The 12,444-nt window shown below is 31.7% G+C and overlaps 1 protein-coding gene across 6 annotated transcripts in view; it reads left to right on the top strand.

Annotated features, from left to right (window-relative positions):
- Nucleotides 1-12,444, top strand: part of LOC125064959 (NAD(+) hydrolase sarm1) — a 79,519-nt gene that overhangs the window by 59,491 nt on the left and 7,584 nt on the right. For 5 of the 6 annotated variants that reach the window (XM_047672301.1, XM_047672304.1, XM_047672305.1 and 2 more), the window contains one exon: nt 8,594-8,746. In XM_047672301.1, the coding sequence (XP_047528257.1) occupies nt 8,594-8,746 (153 nt within the window). The remainder of the gene's footprint in view (nt 1-8,593; nt 8,747-12,444) is intronic. The other variant, XM_047672302.1, reaches the window with a different exon arrangement.

The raw sequence follows: 12,444 nt of genomic DNA on the forward strand, positions 1-12,444 counted from the left end.
TTTTAATTGTCTGCTTAGTCATTAAATGGTATTTTTTCTATTCATTAAAATAATAGGTTATATAAATAATATAAGCAGCTGTTTTACACACATGCTATTTTTGTTATATTTCTTGTTCAGAGTTTTGACCTATACAACTCCTCCAAGCATCTGATACGTGTGGGAGACGAACCGTGTCCTTCGACACAGAGACGAAGATGTGTAGACAATAGCCTCTTAAAACTATACTTATGATGATTTACACGTCAAGACTTAAAATATATTTTTATGTAATGTTTTAAACATTGTACATATGGTCTCATTATTTAATAAACTAGATACCTCTAGTATTATAAATGTGAAAGTAACTCTATCTGTCTGTCTGTCGCTCTTTCACTGCCAAGCAAATGAACCGAATTTGACGAAATTTGGCATGAGGCAAACTTGAATTCCAACGAAAGACATAGTATACTTTTTTGCCTAACACATGACAAGCAACCCCTAAAACGCGATCGAAGCCGCGGGTGAAAATATAATTGTTTAGTCTTGATTCTTATTTATGAAAAATTATGGTAAAACCATTTAATGTTTACTCAAGATTTTAGTAAACCATCGCACAACGGTAACGTACGCGTGTCGAATGCAAGCAAATTAAGTCACTGAATTGAACACGCTGACTCATTCACAGATTTCAATAAACGAGAAATTGTAAATAACTCTTTATGTTCCGCAAAGAAATTAAAGACGCCGACGCTCTGTCCGACGTCGAAGGCTAATGTTTATTGCTTATGATTTATATGTAATTTATAAACAAAATAAAAAATAGATTATTAAGGAATCGTCATTTTAACATATCGCCGTTTTTTTTTTTTATTTATTTCAACTTAAGGAAAAAGTTCATGACAACAATTTTTTAAAAGAGCAATAAATTACTAGTGAAATGTTTCGTCATAAATAACTATCACAAATGAATCACCATGTGAATAGAGTCTGGCGCTTACATATCGATAATTATAACCACATATTTGGACATTAAAGATATCCAATTCATATTTCTTTAATTACACATCGATATCGATGATCCGCCGACGTCTCTTGCTGACATTGAAAGGTCTTTGACTCATCACGACGGAATTATTATTGACTCTCCCTTCACTTGCTTAAGTTTTACACATGCGATTATTTCACAAATAATTATTTCAAATATTATAATGCAAATATTAACAGTCAATATATAAATATTTTCAAACGAAAATTTACATTTTCGACTACTATGAACTTTTTGCTAAATTCCACTTGATAATTTGTGTTCTTTTTAGTCTTATGTCTCATTTTAAATACTTTGAATAATTACGTCTACATATAAAACGGATCTGTTAAGATAAATGCAAATACAGCTTTGTATATGGACGATAGATTCTTTATTTACTAACGTTAGTTCACAAATTTGACACGATGGCGTTTGCAAACTATACTTAGTCTGACATTTGTCAGTGCCAAAAAAATCAGAGCACTTGCGATCTACCAATATTGATCTTGTTAGTTGAGGACGCATTGATAAGATCGGTGTCTCATCAGAGTCGTCCATGAGGCGGATGCGAAGTTCCGTGGGTGGTGCCCCTCTCGGTCCTCGCCCCGCTGTGCTCGCCATTCTAATTAGCCATTGTGGTCGCCAGTTAAAGTTTGCGATCGGCCGGCCGGCTAGTGTAGTAGCAAGGCAGTCACGCCGCAACCGCCGTCAAGTTGGCACGTATTTTTAACTCTATAGTCTAACACAACACGCGACGCGGTTCGCTTGTGATGACGATAAGTGATTGACAGTGCTCTCGATAGATAACAAGAGACATTACAGAGAAATTACCATTTGAATCATGTGAATTGTATTAAATGGACAGTTTATTCAGTGCAAAAGATCTAGTCGTTTGCAAAACGCAAGGTAAAACCATTATGTTCGGCTCCTATACTTCTAAAACTGGCACCATTGTGCGACGTGGATACTGACTAGCCTGCATCCTCATTGCAAGTACGTTATGCATTTGATATATTTCGTAGAATTTATTATTCGACTGTATTGAGTAAAATTCCCTTACATTCGAACTGATTATGTTAAACGTTGTTTATAAAGTGTAATTAGTGCAAGCGATTTGCGATAAAATATCATGGGCATAATGAAAACAAACTCTACTTGGACATTGGAATTTAAAATCAATTGTAATCGCGTTCGTTTTGTACAGATTATATTGCTTTATGACTTAAAGGAAAATCCTTCCAAATACTTGTGAAGGAACTGACGCCGGTGTCTACTCTTGTAACTTTTTCTATTTTAGTTATAGGTAGTTTATAAAAATAGCAAGAGACGAGTAGGTTTAAAATACACCCGGCATATGCAATGAATTACTTGCTTACCCACTATAGAATTTTAATAGGTGCTTAGGACGATACATAAAAATGATACCCTACCCTATCATATAATATTATCGTACAAATTAAATTATATATAATCTTATTTGCAATAAAATGTATGTTAATAAATGCTAAATCAAAGGACCTGTTGTTCCGCTTATTAAATTAAGTTTACGACTGCGTAGTGTTATATAAAATTTAACTGTTTTGACCGATATATTCCGTGTAAATAACCACTTAAATTTTATTTTATAATATATTGAAACATTGCAAGTATAGTACATCGTGACAATTTGTATTCAACAATTATATAACAGCTACACGCTCATCGCAGTTGCGTTTATTGTGCATGCAAAACTGACCTCCATCAACAATGTCCCTGCATGACTACATAGTGCATCTGGCACTAACCTAGAATATCGCCATACTTATTGCATCTTAAACTACAAGCAAATATAATCTCTATAATAACTTACATAAGGTCCACCTAAACGTGCAAATGGATATGCAGAGAATGGCTGCAGCTGTGAAAGCTCTGCCAAGAAATAAGCACTCTCCGCATGAGGAGAATAGGCATCGTCTTATTTGTCTTTTAGGTCGTTTTCTACATTTTATTTATGTTCTGATTGTCAACATCGGAATTCTTTTAAGTCCTCGCAGTGAACGGTAATATTTCTATTGAATGCAGTCGCTTTGGAATTTTGTTATCTACTATTATTTACGATAAATGCAGTTGTTGGCCATACATATCGATAATAAAATATTATCCGATGCAAACACTTTCGTTCTGAAGTACTTCCTTTATTACGAATAATATAACTCATTCTATATTTGGTATTCGGATTATCACAATTGATTCTTATTAAAACAATTCAAATGATATCTGCGGTTGGAAATAATTGTAGTTATAATGCATTTTTTTAAATTTCATTTATATTACAAATAAATCCTATTTACAAATAAGTTATGATTGTGCGGAATAAATTGTAGTATATGCTGGTACAATGCGTCCACTACAACATAAGGATAAAGATTACAGTCTGCTCTTTCTCTTCGGTGGGGGGATATACTAATCGAAGAATTTAGTCCGATACATGCTTACGCATGATTTCCTCGTAATGTCTTCAACGCTAAACATGAATTACAAATAATAATAAAGCACATGAAAAATCAACGCTTGGTCGGTTGAAAGTCGTAACCTTTGGTTGAGATCCAAGTGTCTAATCACCATATCGGGATAACATAGTTACTTAAAGATTAGACTGATTAAGCCTGTATTTAAATTTTGTTACTGTATCTCCTGTCGTAGCTTCGCAATCATATAAAGTTTATATCGCTTTAGAATATAATAGGCATAATTAGGTTCAAGTATACTTTAGTGCACACCAAAGTATAAAAAAATAGGAAATAAGTTATTGGTAGAGAGATAGCAATTTTAATATCATGCTTGGCAACGCACTGGCAAGATTTAATTATTTTGACGTCACTAATAACAAAATATGCGTGTGCTTATTCTTTTATCATCTATATATAATTTAACTAATAAATAGTTACTTTAGGGGTTCGAATGTTTAAATACAGGCAACTGTAGAATTAATCATTATGTCGACTTTAATTAAATAAATATGTTTTCTTCTTACTGTATTAAGTACAATATTATTACGACAAATGATAGAGAGGGTCCAAAGTTGTTAATGAATTAATCACATCTTAAATAAACAATTAAAAAACTGAATAAATAAAAGATGATTAACTGATCCACGTTAAATGTAACGAAATTCGAAATGAGTTTACTTCATCATCGATTTGTATAACTTATTCAAATCGAAATAATTAAATATTAAATTAAGTTAAATAAATTCAAATCGAATGACTTATTAATTAAGAAATATAGGTCGAAATACGACCCGCACGAGTTCTGCGCATCGTACAAAATGTTACTTATAGCTGTTATATGAGACAGCCAAAAAAAGCTTTACTCAAATTTCTCTTGCATAGATTATCGCATTGCTATTATATATATTTTAAATTTAAATAAATAATCATTTTATCTAACTCGACTATAACTTTTAAGGATCACATAACACATTTTAAGTACTTTGGTTATTTTTTTGCCCATGGCATTCCCTTTCCTATACCGAACACCTCGGGATTTTCATCTCTATCTGATGAATAGGACGCATAGACAAACATTATTTTGTTCACTAAAGATAATTAACTTAAATTATATGTATGTTTTCAATGAGTAATTTATTTTTAGCCGTGATTTACAGGAATATAAATCGCTGTTTTTCAAAATCGTATTATTCTTTTCTTAGAGCAGATATCTGATCGATAGATAAGTCAAAGTGTAGATATGATAGCTAATACTGAATTATATCCCAGACTTGAACCAGTGATCTTTAGAATTCCTCTTAAATCCTCTCTTCAGTGTTGTTACAAAAAGCATATTCATGTACATACTTGCTGTTTGTTTTAACGCTGTATAAGGCAGGCTTCGCCCACATAGAATTATTTCGATTTCGCACCTTGGTCACATACCTTAAGCTTACCATAATCTTCAAAGATACGAAGTCTGTATTTTTAAGTCTAAACATACATTGATATCTAGATTTTATAATGTTTATTGTTATGTAACCTCTGGAATTACTATATTTTTTCCCATAATTGCTTAACATTGCATCGTTAGGTATAAACGAACTTGTAAACACATGAGGTGAACATCATTCAATTTAATATTTCAATGTTTAATAATATGTATGTGGTAAGTCTTGTGCCAGTCCGTCTGGGTAGATACCGGGATGTTATTGAATGCCATACGGATATATGAATAATATTTAAACTCTCTCAGATACGGTTACGGATACGAAATTATTTCGGATTATGCAATTGATTCGGATAAATTCAGTTACGAATAATTGATTTTTATTTACTATGTAACGCATATTGTTATATAATTTATTTGTAGGCTATTATTTGGTATCACCCACAGAATAAAAACAATTACCTACACTCTATAAGTGTAACACAATGCAAATTCAAAATTATAATAAACACATTTTTTATTGGGTTCGGTTACGGTTGTGTAGCTAAATAACCTCATTTGTAAGTAAATCCCATTTTTCACATATTCTACCGCCAAACAGCAATACTTAGCATTATTGTGTTCCTGTTTCCAGTGTAACTACATCCAAAAAGAATATAACATCTTAGTTCCAATAAAAAAAAAAAACTTTTTTACATTTTTATTATAACAAGTGGGTCTCCCGCGAAACTTCGCGTTTTTAGAAAAGTTTTTTTTTGGAATTTCGAAACCTATGACAGGTTTTATGTTTTTAGGTTTTATTTCATTTCAGTGACTCAATTATACTTGGCGCCAAAATTATAAAACTTTATTTAAATGTTTTTTTTTTAAATGTCAAATAGTACCTACGTATTATATTCAATTAGAATTGGAGTTTGTCGAAAGCAATTTACTTTAATTTGGTTTACGTTTTTATTTATTTTTTCATACTCGGTCCGTAGTAGTGCTCTCTAGCCGGCCAGTATGTTTGTACCACTCTCTAAAATTAATTATTTGTTAAATAGTAACAATTAAGTAAATTGTAATTAAGAATCATCGTTTATTTCCTGCACATTCTGCTCTTCAAAATGAGACGGTAACAGAATTTTTATGTGCAGCTATCAAATATCAAATCAAATATATTTTTTGTTAATACATCAAATCACATACATCAAAGAGGCCTTGTACCCCTAAACTAGGAGAACCCGTATCTTAGGGGCTTATCGTCCGATATTCACGGGGTTAAAAATCAGCTGACGCTATTAATATATAAGATGTTTAGAAGAATACAGAAATATAGCTAACCACGTTTTTAAACATTATATTTTGGAAAAGTAATATTGTTAACATTACATTTAATAAAAAAAAACCGAATACCTTCCACGATTACAAGAGGATCTGATGGTCTTAAAACAGCTGACCAGAGATCATATATTATCTTATTTTGTTAAGAACTATTCCTATTATCAAATCAGTTCAATGCACTCGGTAGCTACGATCAGTCATACAAAAATACAGACATTGACGTCAAACTCATGACATCCTTCGTTTAACAATGGTAATTGAAAAATGACAATTGTATTACAACATATGATCACAGCAATATGATGCTTGTGACGTGCCCTAACGTAACCTATGCTTCGTATCTGGAATTGTGACGACGATACTAAGAAATATGAGTCACGATCACCACAATTGACCTGTTTTGACGGAGATCTCGTCTTTTTTGCTTCGACATATATTACTCATCCTTGACTCAGGGCATCAGCAAAGTTATCAATGAAATCATTATGTAATCGTGTCTATATGACTTTATATGATAAGCGTTTCGCACCGGATCTTATAATGTAGAAGTTGAGAAAATAGTTACAGTAAAAAAATAAAACACTCGATAACATATCATCTGTGACGTGAAAATACAAATTGTTATGCAAGTTATAAGTGATATATATGCTTTCATAGAAGCTATGAAAACTCAAATAGTTTTCATACTAAGCACGTATTTCTCTACAAAAGGTTTTAGACTTTACATAACAGGAATAGATGTGAATGTGTGTATAGATGTTTTGAACTTACGACTTTATACCATTGAGCCTGGATGGCTCGTATCTGTAGTTATATATCTTATTATTCCATATCTACTATAGTATAATTAATTATTACGAATCTAGTTTAATCATTATTCTAAGAAATATAAAGATCATTGTGTCAACTTGTTGCACTGACTGTAATAACGATACGTTTAATGTTCTCATCAAATAATGTTCATAACGATTAATCATTTCAATAAACACTTGATACATAACTCTGTTACATTTTTATTATACATATTAATAGTTTCGTATAGCGATGACGTCGCTCTGCCGCCGGCGCTCCGCGAGCTATGACATCAGCTGAACACGTCAGGCCGCGTCACGCGCATCTTCAACGGATTCTCCGTACATGCAATCAGTGATGTTGTCATAAACCAATTAAAGCATTATTACATTATCTTTACAATTGTAAAATCGATAATAGAATTACGTCGCTTCAAATTTATTTCAATTCTGTAAGATTCGCTCGATTTGATTGATTACGATTACTACGAAACCACGATCCGATCTAATCGTTTCCACATTTCTGTCTTTTGTTATGCCTCTGATTAAGGGCCATTGTTTAGTGACTGTTGACTGGCGTATTTCGATTGCGTTGGCGTTTTGGAGTCTCGGTGTGGAGTGTTGACTTTTGTAGGCGGGGCGATCAGTATTCAAATCGCGTTTCCTAGTGTTCTACACTCAAATACATGAGCTGTGTTTGTGATAGACAATTATTGGAGACTCCGATGACTCATGCATAGATTATACATTATACCAATGGTTCCTTTGACCCTATCAACGGTCCGCTAAGTGCTGCTGATTGTCCTTGCGCTGAATTCTAAACAGATTCCCAGAAAGCAATAAAGTTGTTATATAGGTAGATGCGAAGGCTACATCTATTGTATACTCGTACAATCAACATTTATCATATCAGATTGCGAAATTTTACAATGTTTTATAAAGCAGTGCTGTCGGTTTTATTGTTTCTAATTAGGTTATAAAAACTGAGATAACTTTACGAAGATAATAATTCTCCCAGTTTATATTTTATATACTTAATATGGATAAAATATTATCAGTCAATAAATGATAACATTTATATCATTATCGAGAACGCTATATACATATTTTTTTTGAATTTTTTATTTTTACAATTACGATAAAGCAGATGAATTGTGATTGACATATTATTAAATTATGAAAAAATAAATACGTACCTGCCCCTATAATGTAGAGCAGGCTAAAACTAGATAGTTCATTGGAGACCCTTTTTCAATAAAAATAAACAATTTCCGTAAGCAAATCATTTAGAAGAACAATATATAGCATATCTATAGAAATATAGACCATAAGTTCTTCATTTATATTGATCAGAGAGTAGCCTACACTTGGTCACACGCTTTAAAGCTCATTTAGAAATAAGGGGCCATCGTTTGTCGGCGTTATTATTTATTAGGTCCCATCAGACCGAGCACCCTGGACTCGGGCTAATTTGATTTACCCTTTTCTTATTATATACATAAATCTGTGCCTATTGACCGATAATTTATTCATCTATATATTTTTCTTTCAGATACCAGAATTCTCCTTGGATGGCAGCAACAGTTTAAAGTCCAACGGCAGCGCCAAGGACCTGGCATCTGTGATGGAGAACCTGAAGAAGAGCAGCCTCGCCCGCCAGAACCAGACTCTCAACACACAGGTCACAAGCTCTTTAAAACAACAAGTAATTGACATTTTAACACAATGATAAATGTTTTCACTTGTCTTATACGGTTCGGATTTTATACTAGGTTATTATGGGTGCTAAATTTAAATAGTATAATTAATTAGATAGATATATGACGAGTACTTTTTTGTTTTAACTAACTAAATCTACTTAACATATATAATATATAGCTTATTCCAATCGAAGTAGGAATAAAGCTAAAAAAAACCTTAGATTTACGTATTTCATGGGGTTTGCTAATAACCCAGCTATATTGTGCACTACTAAGAGTTTATGATTAATATATATTTACTTATAATACGACACCTTTACACTTTACTTCTTATATCAACTTTAATTTTACGTCCAAAATTACGATAACAGTTTCGTCGACGACGTTCGAAACGCCAGATTTTAGGAAGTCCATAGTAAATGTCACATATTAATCAAGCTCTCGACCAACGATATCGCGTTCAGTTGCTGTTAAATGTTATTTATTTAGCTTTTCTCCTCTTATGGTTGGATTAGAGTATATATAACTTTTACAATATGAGGAACGCTTAGGAGAGACATTTGCTATACATATAATACTAGCAATCCATCTCACCTTCGAGTATAAAAATTTATAGCCATTAAGGAATAATGTAAACTTCCTACCAGTGTTCTTTTTTAGAATTGTTTCATAGTTCCGGAAATTAACCCCTACAAACAAACAATACCAAGGGGTATTGTTTGTTTGTAGTTTGTACAATATTCGTTTTTTCGTTTCGCTTTTGTAACTATAATTTGAGACGTTAAGGCGATATACTAGCGGTAGCGATAGCTATGACAGAAGATAGTATACGTTGATTTTATATATGATGTAATTAAATCCTATCATTAATAGTTGACATCATAATAGACATAAACTACTGAGTTTATTATTAGAACATCAGAATCATACCGAGTGTAGCTTTACATTTAATTAATAGTTTTATTTTAGATTTTATTTTGTATTGAATAAAGTTGATTTTGAAAACTTAAAATCATACTTGAAACTAATTCATAACAAATATAAAATAAAACATTAAAATGTATTACATAAAATAGATGCTGAAAATCTTTAAATAAATAATAAGCCAATATCAATTAATACATTTTAATTAAAACCTTTTTATTAAAAAGTACAAAACAATACTATTGATACAATAATAAACGCATAACTGTCAAAACACCTCTTAGTATAGACACTAAGTATTAGGTATTACTGACTTCTGCAGCACAGATTTGTCTAGATCAAAAGTCAGGGACATCACTAATTGTAATTGTAAACAGAACACAGGTAACAATAACAAACAGGTTATATAAAAAATAATAAATTTAATTTTTTAATTAAGTTCTTAATTTTCATAATAAATTTCAACCTACCCAAAATTTAGAAACATTCAACATAACTTTCGTTTTGCGTTAGTGAACCTTTTAATTAACAATTTCAGTTAATTAACAATTAAAATTAGGCTTATATTTACTCGTGAACAAACTTTGTTATTTCGTTAAATCATTAATATATTAAAACGTATAAAAATAAAAATTAAAACGACATGTCTATATTTATATGTAAATTTTCACTTGATTGACTGCCTCGTTGGTCTAGTGGCTAATTTGAATACTGCCTTCTGTTATTATTCGTTACAACGAAAGTTCTCGGTCAACATATAAAATCATTCATATAATAGCGCTTACAGTTACTCGAACACAAAAGTCATATGTGCCTTGAAAATATATACGCATATTTAATAAAAATCCGCAGTCTTTAATTGAGCTGCCGCGAAGTAAGCTTAAATTAGTTGTAAAAAATGTTGTACTTTTTAGTAAAGCTTGTTACACCGTTAAAGAATATCCATTTGACAAAAGGACATGTATTTAATTATTACTGGATTTAGTATAGGAATTAAAAGAAACTAATTGTATGTTGTTATATTCTAGTATAGGTGAAAATTAAATTAATTAAATAAAAAAATAAAATAATCAAGAAGGTTCGAGAGTGGAGACCGCGAATCTGCAAACGTAGTGTAGGACACCCTATGACACGGTGGAGCTGTTATATACGAAAGGTGTCTGGTAGAAAGTGAATCAGAAGGGCCGAAGGTCGGGCTCAATGGTGCGCCTTGGGGGAGGCCTATGTCCAGCAGTGGACTGATACAGACTGATTATTATGATGATATTCTATTAGGTAATTTAAAAAAAAGAGTAACTACTGCGTTTTTGCTGGTTCTACACGGTAAAGCCCAAATTCCTAACCGATGATAACGCTCGACTATTCAAAAGTACATACATATTTTTGTTAAATAAATGTTTTGATTTGTCTATTTAGTATAAGTTAAATACCTCGAGAAATCGTTAACACATCGCAAACACTGGAACAATCACAATATAATTTATAGCGTTGATTTTGATTAGTTTTGACAAGCGTGAAATCTTGCATTAAGCCTGTTTATCCAATGTAAATGATTTAAGGTTGGAAAGATCAAGGCGAACTCGATACTTTGAGCAATACATACATTAAAGACTAATTTAGAAAAATAAGCTAACAACAAAGTAATTACTGACAACATTAGACCCTACATACGGTACTATAATTTATTTATAATTCTATAATTCAATATATGTACGACGTACGTATGTTACTTAATATTTTTTATCAATTCACGTTTTAGGACCTTTTATCTGATATGTTATAGAAATGCTTGCTAGTATATGTTTAAATATAGAACACGGGTTATTTCGGCTCCGGCCTCGGTTGGTTCATAAAATTGCCAGTTTATTTTGAATTCGACGAGCGCGAGTTACGAGAAAAATAAATAAAATAAAACAAATGCTCCACGGAGCAACAATATGGGATGCGTATACCTATTGTTAGAACTACTTGGAATTATCGTCGTCAAGGTCAACGGTATCCGTTATTATCATTAAGATTTTAACATGTCTTTGTGTTAGAATTAGCATGAAAATCAATTGTTGTAAGAAGTAATAAATTATGATAACATTATCAGCAATCATTTGGTAAATTTCAAACGTTTTTGTATTCGCTTTACGAATACCAGCTGCTAATAACCAGACGGCTTCGCTAATCGCTTTAAGTTACTTAATATATAAGTTTTATTCGACGATAATCGACTTTTATACGAAATTTTAGAGAGTAGAGTAGATTTTAAATAACAAACTGTTGCATTTGTAATATTTTCTAAGTTAAATTAAAATAATGTTCGCTTTCTTAATGACTGGAAAACCGATATATTTATACCGAACCCGAACATGAATTCTGTTTACGATAAATCTACTAGTAATGATTGCTCCGTGTGCGTGTACCCGCAGTATCTGTGTTGGCAGTGAGCCACAAAACGAAAAAACCTCACGACATGGCGTAACGTAGGACATTACGTATTGTTAAATATTATATATACCCTTAAAAATATAATTCAAAATAATTTCAATTACGGTATTTATCAAATATTGAAACGTATTTAACTTTAACTGAGTGAACGTTACTAGTGCTTAAAGTTTTACGTTTTATTACCGGTTTTTGTAAATTACATATACTATTTGAATAAAGATTGGGTTTTTATTATTATATTAAACATTTTAACAAACATTTGCTGCGAGTAATACACAATCATATCACCTACGCAACTTTAAAGTTTACTATAATTGTATATTTTATGAACAAGAGTACCTAC

The sequence above is a fragment of the Vanessa atalanta genome, chromosome 6, assembly GCF_905147765.1.
Source record: "Vanessa atalanta chromosome 6, ilVanAtal1.2, whole genome shotgun sequence".
Lineage (NCBI taxonomy): Eukaryota > Metazoa > Arthropoda > Insecta > Lepidoptera > Nymphalidae > Vanessa > Vanessa atalanta.